This window comes from Eumetopias jubatus, unplaced genomic scaffold, assembly GCF_037043125.1.
Source record: "Eumetopias jubatus isolate StellerSeaLion01/CBP00866 unplaced genomic scaffold, mEumJub1_p1.0 scaffold_8, whole genome shotgun sequence".
NCBI lineage: Eukaryota > Metazoa > Chordata > Mammalia > Carnivora > Otariidae > Eumetopias > Eumetopias jubatus.
In genome coordinates this window covers 32,176,064-32,190,062 of record NW_028274814.1, presented here as the reverse complement: position 1 = coordinate 32,190,062, position 13,999 = coordinate 32,176,064, and the positions used below count along the sequence as shown (strand labels likewise).

The 13,999-nt window shown below is 46.4% G+C and overlaps 1 protein-coding gene across 4 annotated transcripts in view; it reads right to left on the bottom strand.

Annotated features, from left to right (window-relative positions):
* Nucleotides 1-12,294, bottom strand: part of PITRM1 (pitrilysin metallopeptidase 1) — a 43,875-nt gene extending 31,581 nt beyond the window's left edge. For 2 of the 4 annotated variants that reach the window (XM_028114678.1, XM_088025825.1), the window contains exons 1-7: nucleotides 12,214-12,294; nucleotides 9,816-9,915; nucleotides 7,827-7,933; nucleotides 7,367-7,518; nucleotides 6,684-6,798; nucleotides 6,513-6,609; nucleotides 5,193-5,353 (exon numbers count right to left, since the gene is read on the bottom strand). In XM_028114678.1, coding sequence (XP_027970479.1) covers nucleotides 5,193-5,353; nucleotides 6,513-6,609; nucleotides 6,684-6,798; nucleotides 7,367-7,518; nucleotides 7,827-7,933; nucleotides 9,816-9,915; nucleotides 12,214-12,266 — 785 coding nt within the window. In that variant the 5' untranslated portion in view covers nucleotides 12,267-12,294. Of the gene's footprint in view, nucleotides 1-5,192; nucleotides 5,354-6,512; nucleotides 6,610-6,683; nucleotides 6,799-7,366; nucleotides 7,519-7,826; nucleotides 7,934-8,163; nucleotides 8,204-9,815; nucleotides 9,916-12,017; nucleotides 12,104-12,213 lie in introns of those variants that run through there. The other 2 variants (XM_088025827.1, XM_088025826.1) reach the window with 2 other exon arrangements.
* Nucleotides 12,295-13,999: the final 1,705 nt, after the last annotated feature.

Sequence of the window (13,999 nt, the reverse complement as noted above, 5' to 3'; positions counted from 1 at the left end):
CATTTAAAGCAGAGTTAATACCTATTCTTCTCAAACTTTTCCAAAAAATAGAAGAGGAAGGGAAACTTCCAAATTCATTCTATGAGGCCAGCATTACCCTGATACCAAAGCCAGATAAAGATCCCCCTCACACACAAAGAGAACTACAGCCATCATCTCTGATGAACATAGATACAAAAATCCTCAACAAAATATTAACAATCTGAATCTAACAATATACTTAAAAAATCATTCACCGCCATCAAGTGGGATTTATTCCCAGGATGCAAAGATGGTTCAATATGCACAAGTGAATCAACATGCTACACTGCATCAATAAGAGAAAGGATAAAAACCTTATGATCATTTCAGAAGATGCATGAAAAGCATTTCACAAAGTGTAACATCCATTCATGATAAAAACCCTCAACAAAGTAGGTTTAAAGGAAACACCTCAACATAATAAAAGCCATATATGAAAAACCCACAGCTAACATCATACTCAATGGGGAAAAACTGAGAGCTTTTCCCATTGGTCAGGAACACAACAGGAATGTCCACTCTCACCACTTTTATTCAACACAGTACTGGAAGTCCTGGCCACAGCACTCAGACAAGAAAAAGGAATAAAGGGCATCCAAGTTGGTAAGGAAGAACTAAAGCTTTCACTATCTGTAGATGACATTATATAATAGAAAACCCTAAAGACTCCACCAAAAAAGTACTAGAACTGAATTAATTCAGTTAAGATTGCAGGATGCAAATAAACATACAGAAATCCGTTGCATTTCTATACACTAATAATGAAGTAGCTGAAAGAGAAATTAAGAAAACAATCCCATTCACAAATGCACCAAAAATAAAAAAAAAAAATACCTTGGAATATACTTAACCAAAGAGATGAAAGACCTGCACTCTGAAAACTATAAAACACTGATGAAAGAAATCGAAGATGGCACAAATGGAAAGATATTCTATGCTCATAGGTTGGAAGAACCAACATTGTTAAAACTACTATCTCAAGATATACTACAAAGCTTTCGTAATCAAAATAGTATGGAACTGGTACAAAAAGACACATAAATCAATGGAACAAAATAGAAAACCCAGAAATGAACCCATGATCATATGGTCAATTAATCTTCAACACAGCAGGAAAGAATATGCAGTGGGAAAAAGACAGTATCTTCAATAAACAGTGTTGGGAAAAGTGAACAGCAACATGCAAAAGAATGACAGTGGACCACTTTCCTAAACCATACACAAAAACAGGGCGCCTGGGTGGCTCAGTTGGTTAAGCCACTGTCTTCGGCTCAGGTCATGATCCTGGAGTCGCGGGATCGAGTCCCACATCGGGCTCCCTGCTGATCAGGGAGTCTGCTTCTCCCTCTGACCCTCTTCCCTCTCATGCTCTCTATCTCTCATTCTCTCTCTCTCAAATAAATAAATAAAATCTTTAAAAAAAAAAACCATACACAAAAATAAATTGGACTTAGGATTGAAATGTCAGGCCTGAAATATAAAAATCCTAGAAGAGAGCACAGGCAGAAATCCATCTGACATTGGCTGTAACAACTTCTTTCTAGGTAGGTCACCTGAGGCAACAGAAATAAAAGGAAAATTAAACTCCTGGGACTACACCAAAATAAAAAACTTCTGCACAGTAAAGTAAAACAGTCAACAAAACTAAGACACCTCGGGCGCCTGGGCGGCTCAGGTCATGATCCCAGGGTCCTGGGATCGAGTCCTGCATCGGGCTCCCTGCTCTGTGGGGAGCCTGCTTCTCCCTCTCCTCCCTGCTTGTGCTCTCTCTCTATCTCTGTCTCTCTCTCTCAAATAAATAAAATCGAAAAAAAATTAAAAACAAAAAACAAAAAACAAAAACTAAGACACCTCAACCTAATAAAAGCCATATATGAAAAACCCGGAGCTAACATCATACTCAATGGGGAAAAAGAATGGGAGAAGATATTTGTAAATGACATCTCTGATAAAGGGTTAATATCCAAAATACATAAAGAATTTCTACAACTCAACACCAAAGGACCCCAAGTAATCCAATTAAAAAACGGGCAGAAGACATGAACAGACAGATCTCCAAAGAAGACATGCAGATGGCAAAACAGGCACATGAAAAGATGCTCAACATCACTGAGCATCAGGGAAATGCAAATCAAAACCACAATGAGATACCACTTCATACTGTCAGAAAGGCTAAAATCAACAACACAAGAAATAAGAGATGTTGGCGAGGATCTGGAGAAAGGGGAACCTTCTTACACCGTCGGTGGGAATGCACGCTGGTGCAGCCACTGTGTACACAGCCGTGTACAGATAGGGGTGACACAGGTACACATGTGTGTACACACCCCGGTGTTTACTGCAGCATTATCTACAATAGCTGAGATATGGAAGCAGCCCGAGTGTCCGTCTATAGATGATTCGATAAAGAAGAGGTGGTACATATGTACAATGGAGTATTAGCCATAAAAAAGAATGAAATCTTGCCATTTGCTCTGACATGGCTGAAGCTAAAGAGTATAATGCTAAGGGAAATAAGTCAGTCAGAGAAAGACAAATACCATATGATTTCACTCATGTGGAATTTAGGAAAACAAATGAACAAAGGGAAAAAAAAAAAAGAGACAAGCTGAAAAAAACAATCTTAACTCTAGAGATAGAGTTAACTGATGGTTACCAGAGGGAAGGTGGTGGGGACAACAGGGCAAATAGGTGATGGGGAATCTTGATGAGCCCTGAATAATATATGGAAGTACTGAATCAAGATATTTTACACCTGAAACTAATACAACACTGCTATGTTAACTCCAGTAGAATTACAATAAAACTTAAAAATGGAAGGTATGTTGGGGCACCTAGGTGGCTCAGTTGGTTAAGCATTTGACTTTGGCTCAGGTCATCATCTTGAGGTCCTGGGATCAAGCCCCACGTCAGGCACCCTGCTCAGCGGGGAGTCTGCTTCTTGCTCTGCCCTTCCCCACCCTGCCAGTGTTCTCTAATAAGTGAATAAAATCTTGAAAAAAAAAAAAAATAGAAGGTACACATATATAGCACCTAATAATAAAATTCCCATATTGAAATGAAGTTTGTATAGAAATACATTCTGTTCCCTTTAAGATTTGAGAGTGAGAGTACACTCCCGGGGGGGGAGTGGGCAGAGGGAGAAGGAATCCTCAAGGAGATTCCTCGCTGAGCACGGAGCCCAACGTGGGGCTTGATGCCAGGACCTTGGGACCAGGACCTGAGTCAGAGGCAGACACTTAACTGACTGAGCCACCCAGGTGTCCTTCTGTTCACTTACTTTGACTACAAAGACCAAATAGAGGCTTTGATCTTTTTTATAAAAAACAAATTATGCAAAAGTGATTAAATGTAAATCTGCCAAAAGTTGCTCTTCATTTTAAATGTACTATAAAGGTGTTTCAAAAACGAAGTAACTGGTATGTTAAAATATTTGATGGTCTTAGCTACAGGAAGATAGTAATCCATCTAGCACTGACAAACTAAAGAACTTCACAAAATTCAATCTTAGGCTACAAATTTCAGATTACATGTTTTTAAGACAACACATTTATTCATCCAGGGGAAAAAGGGTACAATGATACAGCTGATTTTTTTTTTCTTTTAATACGCTGTTGTCTGAGCTAAGACTCACAGATACAGAAAACAGATTGGTGGTTGCCAAGGCAGGGGGTGGACGAAATGTGTAGAAAGGGTCCAAGCTTCCAGTTATAAGAGGAATAAGTCATGGGGACATAACGTACAGCATGCTGACTGTAGTTAACAACAGTGTATCTTATATTTAAAAGTTGCGAAGGGAACCGATCTTAACAGTTCTCATAAGAAAAAACCATTTGTAACTATGTGCAGTGATAGTTACCTGGATTTATTGTGGTGATCACTTCATGGTATACACATGACCCAAATCATTTTGTTGTACACCTAAGGCTAATACGATGCTATATGTCAATTATATCCCAATAAAATAAACACATCTGATTTTGGGAGCTAATATCTTAAAGATCCTTTAAACATGTCCGCTCAATGGTTTAGAGAGTGGCACTCCAATAACAAGTAGCATCCCTAGTGTCCAGGGAGAAACTGATCTCTAAATGCCTGTTTCCACTTGGTTGGAGGACTCCTTGGAGAAAGAAGTAGCTACAGATCTGGAGGAGGAGCCTGGATTTGGGGGGCACAGAAACTAGTTACTGAAAACGAAGAAGACATAAGAGGAGCTTAAAGGAATTCCCTTGGGATACCGCTGAAACAATTTGAGCATAAAAAAATAAGTAAATAAATCAAGTTGCTAGCAAACCAACCCAGCAGATGGCCTGTGTCTACAGGGAGAAAAACAGAGCTTTACAGACTATATGGGCCTCATTTGGCTCAAAAATATATTTTGGGTACCAGTGGAAAATCTGGATTTGGAATAAGTAGTAGGTGCTTTCACGCAAGTGTTTGTTAAATGTGAACATAGTATTATGTCCCAAAATATCTTTATGTTTCAGGGTCATAAATTTAAATATTAGAGGTAAACCATCATGATGACTGTAATCTCCTTTAAAATATGTTGACAAAGAATATTATGTAGTATGTGTATAAAGTTCATTATTCTCGGCTCTATATTTTTCTGTATGCTTGAAAGTTTTCATAACCAAAATTTAAATTCTTTTACATTTAAAGTAATCTTGAAAATTTGATTTTCCATCAGTGTTTGATTTATAAATACACATACTGGTGTTTTGTTACTATTAGCATCTGAAACAAGCAATTGGTCACAAAGCAAGTATCCCAGGTTTAGTGAAGGGCAACCACCATTCTGGGAGCACTTTCCTGGCAGGGGCTGCAAGCTCTCTGGGTCCTGGGTCAGCCTCAGGAGGGGACAGTAGCCCGCACTCCCGTGTTAAACATCAGAAAGCTGAGGCGCACGGAGGGAGAGTGAAAGCATACGGCTCCTCCTTCATGAGGTGCTGTCACCATCATGCCGGGCATGTAAATTCTTGCTGTAGACGTTCAGAATGAGCATCCACATAAGAGAGAGGCAACCCATTAAGCAAAGAATCCTCTAAATTTATACAGTTCTTCGCAAACAATTCTTTGCCAAATGTGAGAGAAGCCATGTCATTTAGTGTATGTAAATGAGTCCACTCTTAATCAACCCACCATTAATTAAACTATAAAAATGAAATTACCTAGCATTACTGGGGTGGTAATGAGTAGCATGGAACTGTTTCAGCTGCTCCCACGTGAGGTCTGGGATGCACAACGGATGGCCCCCGGAGATCACTGAGTACGTGTGGTCAGGCAGGAGTCGGTTCTGAAGGTGCTGCGAGAATATCCTCTCATTGTCTGTCTTCAAATTTAAAAAGTATATATATGTGTGTGAAAAAAAACACCCAGTGTTATGTTATAATGCAGCAAATTAATCACATTCTGGGAGCAATTCAAACTGTCGCAGTGGTAAACAAGGAGGTCCAGGCAGATCCTAACAAAGCAAGCAACTCATTCACAATCTCCACACAGGACCCAAAGATCAGGGGTCTTGCAAGAAAAGGAAAAACACTTTGCAGTGTGCATGGGCCACCAGCAAAGGCACAGCTGAGGGCCAAGGGAGGGACATGCGAACCAAGGAAAGATGCACAAGGGTCCCTGCCCATGAGCTGCAGGAAGGGGTCCCATTGGCTTCTGAAGAGCTGTGACTTGAATTTCCAGAAGGTACTGGAAAGAAACGAGGCCCGAATCGAGTAGCCCCATTTGTCAGAGCAGGACTCCAATGTCAGAGGGGCTGGGAGGATGGGCCCAGCGGAGAGGTTCTCAAACTGCCCAGTCTCAAGATCCTTCATACTCCTAAGAATCAATGAGGCCCCCAAAGACCTTTTGATGATGTGGGTTTCTTGATTACACAAGAGTGTATGTGTACACATAATTTTTCTGTGTTAGAAATTAAAGCTGAGACATTTTAAAAGGTTATTTATTCACTCATTATCTTAACCCATCAGTACATGTTATCAAATATTTTTTTGGAAACTTTGTCAGAAAACAAATATTACTGAGAAGAATAGCACTGTTTTGCACATTTTGCAAATGTCCTTAATGTCTGGCTTAATGAGAGACATCTAGACTCTCCTATCTGCTTCTGTATCCTATAAACTATTACAAAACATGTAATGCAGGCTTGGGGAAACTCCAGAATGAGAAAAAAAGACAAGTTCTTAACACTGTCATGCAGTTTTCATGACAGACCTCCTGCAGACCACAAACCAGGGGCCCCACCCCACAGCTCGAGAGCTGCTTGCTGCCCCAAGGGCCCTAGAAAATCGGGAGCGTGGCCCTCTACTGTCCTACGGCTGGGGCTCCCTGCACTGTCCCCCGGCTAGTTCAACAAGTCCCACATGAGAAGTGCATCAAATGATATAAGAGAATGTCCACGGTCCTCCAGACCCATTTACATCCTGATATTTTACACAGAAAGATCACTGGAAAAGTTTTAAAAAGGAAAAATAAAAACTCACAAATACTCCCTTCATTTCATTAAAGACGACTCCTTTAAAGGTCAAGGGTGTCTGGGGGTCCTTTGGATTCTCATGTTCTAGTCGCCATCCTTCCTGCCTAAATAACGGTAAGTAATTACACAATGATAATGACTCTAATACTAAAGTCTAAATCAATTAATCATTACGTACCAGAAATCTAGTTCCCGCAAGCATGGGAAAAAGGCGGCATCCAAATACACAGATAGGAGATTCTGGAAGTCCTTGGGATTTTGTGTGGAAAATGGGTACAGAGTATAGTCGCTAGCTAGGTATAAATGAAAAGATTTTAAAAATTCAACAAATTCCCACAGGAATGAGCCACTTCCAGCCCCACCTCCAGCCCCCTACACTGAGCCCTTACTGTCCCAGGCAGGCCTGGCTGGGGGCGGGCAGAAGGGGCACAGCCAGCCATGACCTCACACGGCTGCACAGAGGCCTGACCCGCAGGATGAGGACACAGCGCACCCGTTACCTCAAGGCCTGGGCACTTCTCTGCGCCCAGCAGAAGCCCACGTGCTGCTTGAGTTCCTAGAAATCAGCTCAAACACCACCACTGCCATATTCACATATGCCACCGAGCTCAAATTTTATAGCAACATCTCCAAAAGAATAGTATTTTGACCTTTTCCAGAAAAATGTCAGATATGCCTTTTCCCTAAAACTACAGTTTTTATAATGCGACCACAATGTGGCTTTCCTAAAGGATTTCGCTTCCAGCAGCTTTGCAGCAGACCAGAGGACGGTGTGTGTGCTCTTGTCTACAGGCTGCCAGCCTCCCCCGCCCCGCCCCAAGGAGGGGACCCCGCACGGTTCTGCTGTGGACACCTGCTCACCTGTGAAAGCGTTCATGAACGTGGACAGCGAGCGGTTGAGCATCTTGAAGAAGGGATCTCTGCATGGGTATTTGTGAGAGCCGCACAGGACGGTGTGCTCCAGCACGTGCGGGACACCGGTGCTGTCCATGGGCGTGGTGCGGAACTGCACGCTGCGCAAGACAAGAGAAGCAAGCCCAAGGCTCAGGCAGAGGGCGCGGCTACGGCCATGACCGCACATACGACCACACGACCACCCAACTGCGCGCCAACACCGTCTCCAACAACAACCTAGAAAATCACTAATTCAGACTCTAAGCTTTTACTCTAGGCAGCTGACGACATAAACTCATTTCACCTTCTCCTTCGGTTTTCAGGACACGGTCAATAAAAATAAAACATGAGTGAACGAGGATTTTAAACTATGTAACGTATGGCAGACGTTCTCGGTGGAACGTGCTCTCAGTATGCCCCCACGCACCTGAACAAGTTGTTGGTGTCTTCTCTGGCCAAGTGCAAGTATTGTGCTCCTGTGCCATCATGGCTGAGCTTCACTGCGGTCAGGGACAGTTCAGGGATGGCTGTTACCTGAATGAACAAGAAATATTGAACAGGTAAACTCAGATGGGAAGGCGTTCGGCACAGGTATGGTTACACCGCAGACCTGGCCTGTGTCATTGGGCAACAGTTGGAAGCGGGCACGTTGGGACTGGAGGCTCATCAGAAACCACCTTGTTCAAACACTGAATCTCACAAACGAGCCAAGTAAGACCTATGTACTTGACCATCCTAGGTGCCTTTTCTTTTTGCATGCTTACCATCTGCTAGACTTTTCTGAATAGTTCCCAGGGAGCCCTGTGAGGAAGGGATCCTCACCCCCACCTGCGGATGGAAAACGCTGAGGCTCAGAGGAATGGTCAGACAGGGACGCAGACCCCATCTCTCACACCAGGCTACACTGAAGGAGTCCTGCTCTCGCCTGCGATGCCTGCAGCTGGCTTCTTTTTATACACATCATGGCAGGAAGGCTCAGAATGGCCCCGCTGGGAGGTAAATGCTGGAATGGGCCATAGCCTGGGACTAAACCGTGCCTCATCTGGTTTATGCGGTTCTGAGGAATTCCCAGGGGTGCGCTGGGGTATCTACCAGTTACCCGCTCCTAGTGGGAGGGTCCAGATCACCTCTGATAAAAACAAACACATCCTGACCCCGAGGACAGTAGTCTCCTAGCCATGTAAGCCTCCCAAAAGTTGTTGGCACCTTAAAAAGTGCTATATTGTCCAACCATGCCAGGGGCCTCTCCACTTCAATCACAATAGCACATCACTATGACAGCCACACCATTTATCACCCCCACTTTTCAGAGGCTGTGAAGGGAAACTGTCTGTGCTTACACAGCAAGCTACCAGCAGGGCAGAGATTAGAACTCAGGTGCCCTGAATGTGCTGTGGGGGCCTTCCACGCAAACGACATTACTTAAAGAGGGCTGTGATGCCAGCTTAGTTTACAAGTATTAAATTATCTATATCTAAAAATTTACTTTGTAAGAGATGATCAACGTATTTAAAATCAGTTCAAACAGTGAACTGTCTGCCTCCGAACCTCTTTCACGGGAAATACTCCTCAAACAAGGATCATGTTTTATCAGAAGTTTCTGTAACACTTAAAAAATACAGAGACAAAACTCTGAGGTCCTCCTTAACAGTCACTATTCTACATCCAAGCTCCTCTGCATGGCCTTTAGGGACCTCACACATGCTCTCACCCAGTGCCATGAGCCCCTCCCTCAAGCTAACCGGCCCCCTGGAGCCCTGCCTGGAACTACCACCACGGGCACATCCAGCCCTCCGTCTTCCACTTATATTCCCCCCCGTTCTCCGTGAAGCTGTCCCCATGCCCCCCCCCAGCAGAGCACCCTCGCCTCCCGTCTTCCTCTTGGTCTCATCACGTTCCCCCTCATACTGCAGCCACACTTGTATCCTTCTGGACTGTGAGCTGCCTGCCTTTTGAGTCTGGAACAAGTGTTACCCACAGCATGAAGCCAGCAGCCAGTCAGTGATGTGAAATGTGTATTTTTCAGTTACTGCATTAAAAGAAAAAAACACTGAATGTACAGGCCCACAATCTCTTTACTCAGATGGCTCAAAAACCATTTTGTGTGTGGAGCAAACTCACGTGCTAGGAAAATGTGACCCGCACAGACGTGGGGCAGTCTGAGCAAAGCGAACAGTCGCGTGTGTGGATGCACAAACACCAGTGTGTGTGTGACTTAAAATCTAGAGACATTAGGCTTCAAGGGGCTGGGTTCAGGAAAGGGACTGGGGATCCCTTATTTAAGAATCAGGAAATCCTTTCACCTGCAAACTCCGCTCAGTAGAGCCCACTGTGAAACACGGACGAACCAGGGGCAGGGACAGAGACGCCAGCTCCCCTGGGGTCTGGGCTGTGCAACAAGCTGGGCCATGCACACCTGGCTTACGGTGAACCCGTGGATCCGCTCTCCCACCTCGTGCTGCCGAGCTCTCTCACAAGCGCTGGTGCCCGTCCTCCTCCATGCTCGGGGGCCGCCACTGATCCACGGGAGGAAAGGAACCAAGGTTAGCTGCTCCTGCAGGACAACTGTGCGGCTACCGTAATTCAGCAACATCACGAAAACATTTTCTCGTCATCAAGACATTTCAAATAAAAATTAAACCTTACATCTTACAAACAGATTCCGGAAAATTGATTTCTGGAATCTTTAGTTCTTTCAATTTTATTAGCTTTATCTCTACTTGGCTAAAGCTTCATATCAACTAATAATTACATGTTCCAAGCCTTTTATATGTAAATGCTCATGAATAACTATAATTACGTAACCAATTTTCCTTACCCGTATAAACAACAACTCTCATGTTAAAGTGACTTTTTCCATCTCAGTACACAGTATGGCAATAACTCCCATTACGCATCTACCAAACTGGTAAAAAGTAAGAAATCTATCATTGTCAGGACTGCCTAAACTGCAACTAGGTGTGCAAATAGTAACAATTCTCGAAAAACATTCCGCATCATTTAAATTAGCAACTATTCATCTGTGTGTCCTGGAGAACATGTACTCATCATGTACCGGCACACACCCTTTATGTTGGCACCATTCCTAAGAGTTCCAAACTCTACCAACCAGGACATCCATCATCAGAATGGATACATTGGGGACTATTTCCATACACGAAATAAGCTTAGCCATGAATATGGATGGACTACAACCACACTAACAAAAATGTGGGTCACATAATGCTAAACCAAAAAAACAAACAAACAACAAAGGCAAGACACAGTATCATCCTACTGTGTTGTAGGAATACATATAGATGGTAAAAATATAAAGGAAACCCAGCAATACGGATGGAGCTAGACAGTATTACGCTAAGTGAAATGAGTCAGAAAAGAAAAAGACCATATGATGTCACTCATATGTGTAAATAAGAAACAAACGAGCAAAGGGGAAAAAAAGAGAGGCGAATCAAGAAACAGTCTCTTAGCTAGGGAGAGCAAACTGATGTTACCAGAGAGGAGGTGGGTGGGAAGATGGGGGGAAAGAGACCTGATCCACTGACTCCTGCGGCTGCTGTTATCTCTGGAGCTTACTCTCACATATGTACAGAGATCTACAAAGCAAGGAAATAAACCAGGAGAGAGATCACATCTAAGAGGGAGGGAGGGTCGGGCATCTAGGGGTAACCTTAATCTGGGTAACGGTGACACTATTTTTAAATATTTTCCCTCTCGACTGTATTATATGCTTTAAAGAATTTTCTACATTATTATATCTCAGAAAAAATATTTCTTTTGAAGATACAGAAAACACTGATTCAGTCGTTCTCGGGTAACAACATGATGATGTGCCATCAGCCAACACTTTCCTTACTGACTTTGCTACTTCTATAATTATGGAATAGAGGATTTTAAGATGTTTTTTTACCGTCTAGAGCACAATCCCCCAAAACAAACGCTCACGCTGAAAATGCAGAAAAAGTCTGAGGCGACATGGGCTTTCCCCCGTACACTTCCCGGTAGCCAACCGCACACACGAATAATGCCCCTGCTGCCGAATCCAGACACCCCACCAGGGAACCCAAAAACGAACACCCGGGCTTCTTCACGGGGGCGAACAGCTACACTGCCCCAGAAACGAAACCCGGTTCCGAGGATTAGCATGACCCGAGACTTATCTACCAACTCAGAGAGCGCGATCATTCAAGGCGCGACTGCATCTTTTTTCCATAGATCCAGTCATTTAAGAACACTTCCATTTCCTGAAGCTCCAATTTCATTAAGAACACCGCAGTTTAAAAGCACTTCGAGGGGAAGCCTCAGGTGTCTTGAGGGCTCCCTGCTCACAAGGAGAAGGCACGGGAGCAATCACGTCAACGAGAACCGCAAGCTGGCGACTAGCTTAACCACGCGGATTAAAATCCACACCAGTGACCGTTTTCACTTCAGGAGCCCCGACGATCCGCACACAAGGCCACCCACTCCGGGACGGCGCGAGGCCCCAGGGCCGCGGGGGCTCCTCGGGCCTCGACCCGCTTTACCCGCAGGCTTTCCCGGCGCGGCTCGCAACCCTGACAACCGGCCCGGACCGCCTCTCCTCTGGCGATGCGCGGGGCCCCACCGCACCGGCGCTCACCCAGGCTCTGCAAGGCTCCCCGGGCGAGGGGCGTCGGGGTCCGGGACCCCAGAGCAGGGAGCCGTGGTGCGGCGCCGCCGGGCCGGGACAAGACCCTGGGGCCCCCCGGGCTCTCCCCCACGCCGGGACCGCCCCCGCCGCCTTTCGCTCTCGCCTCCTTCCTCTCCGCCTCCTCTGGCTCCTGCCCGCGTCTCACCCGCCGCTCAGCCGCCTCAGGAAGCGAGGTACCCTTCCGCCGCAGCGCCACATGGCCAGGGACCCGCACCGGGCCCCTGTCGCAGCTTTACTTGCCCAGACGCACGGCGCGGGGGCGTGACGCACCGGCCGCGACTCTCATTGGTCAGAGTGCACGGTGACGCTCTCTCCAATAGGCTGGCGAGGAAAAGGGTGGGCTCCTGAGGCGGCGGGGCGGGACTCGAAGGCCGCGGGGCGCGGGGTGGGCGGGGCGATAGGCCGAGGGGTGTCGCGGGCCTCGGAGCCTAGGAGCATGGCGGGGGCGGGGCTTGCGTGCGGAGCCCCAGGCAGGAACGGAGAGGGGCGGAGCCCGGCGGGGGCGCCGGGGAGGGCCGAGTCCGGGGCGTGCATGGGGAGGGGCGTGAGCGATAGGGGCGGGGCCTGCGCAAGGGGGGGGCGGGGACTGTGAAGGCGAGAGACCGAGACTGTGAAGGCAAGGGGCGGGGACTGTTGGAGCGAGGGGCGGCCCTGCGCAGGCGAGGGGCGGGGACTGCGAGGGGAGGGCGGGACTATGAAGACAAGGGGCGGGCCTGTGCAGGTGAGGTGGGTTGCACAGGTGTGGGGCGGACTCAGGCTGGCCAGGTGACCTATCTGTTTCTTCTCAGGGCTTTGTGGGGTCATTGGTCTCCTGAAGGAGGCCGTGAGCCTGTACCTGTGCGTGCTCACAGCTCTGTCTGCAGATCTCCGGTAGTTAAGCGAGAGTAAGGGACGTCCAGCCGGGGGCCCGCTAGGTGCCTCAGCCCCTGGCTACGGGGCTTTGGGAAATGGTCCGAGGACTGCACCAGATGGTTTCCAGGGTCAGGATGCCATGATGTCACCCTCCTTATGAATAGTCCCGCTCAGAATGTCCCCAGGGAACCTCAGGACAGCTCAAAGCACCTGCAAGGGTGTTTTGACTCACCGCTTTCCCTACCTGCATCTCATGTCTGGGAAGACTCCGCACTTCTAAGTTGTCCAAAGTACCCACGTGCCCTTCTTGAAACGCACAGAGAGGCTCCAGGAGGGCAAATCATGCGGGTGGGTCGCACTGCGCCTGTGGGGTGGAAGGGCATCTGGGATTAACCACACCTGGGCACTGCAGCGGTGGGGGTGGGGCGGGAAGTCCGGCCCTATGTCTGTCTGCAGATCCTCAGAGCCATGGCCTCCTCTCTTTTTCTCCGTCATTCCTTCCCCCTGGAACTCTTGTGCAGATGGACTCAAATCTCCCTGCCCCTGCTTCTGGACTCTAAGAAAGGCTTCTAAGTAGACGGGTGCCATCTGTCTGAAAATATAAATGCTGTGGCAGCGATGGAGAAGGTAATATTACATTGAAAAGTCTCCAAAAAACTCTCCACGGTGCCATAGATTCTGCAGGTAATCGAGTACCTCTTTATCCAGAGGAGAAACCAGCTGAACCAGGACAGAGGTGATGATAAGAAGCCACTAATACAAACACGCTCCCTGCATAAACCTTTCTTCCTTGGGGAATCTGTGATAAATGCTACTGAGTCACCACAGCATCTCTGTGATCGTGAAGAGACAGTTGGGTATTATTAACCCTACTGAGAGTATTTAGGGAAACGAGCACCGGAAGTTAGAGTATTTTGATCTCTATAAAGGATAGATGCTATATAAATCCAGTAATTGTCACTTACTCATATGTTCCCACAGCATACAACCTCACTGATGGCTACCTACACACACACACAAACACAAACACACACACTAAAAATTTATAAATAACTATTTTGAACAGCACCCAATATAAA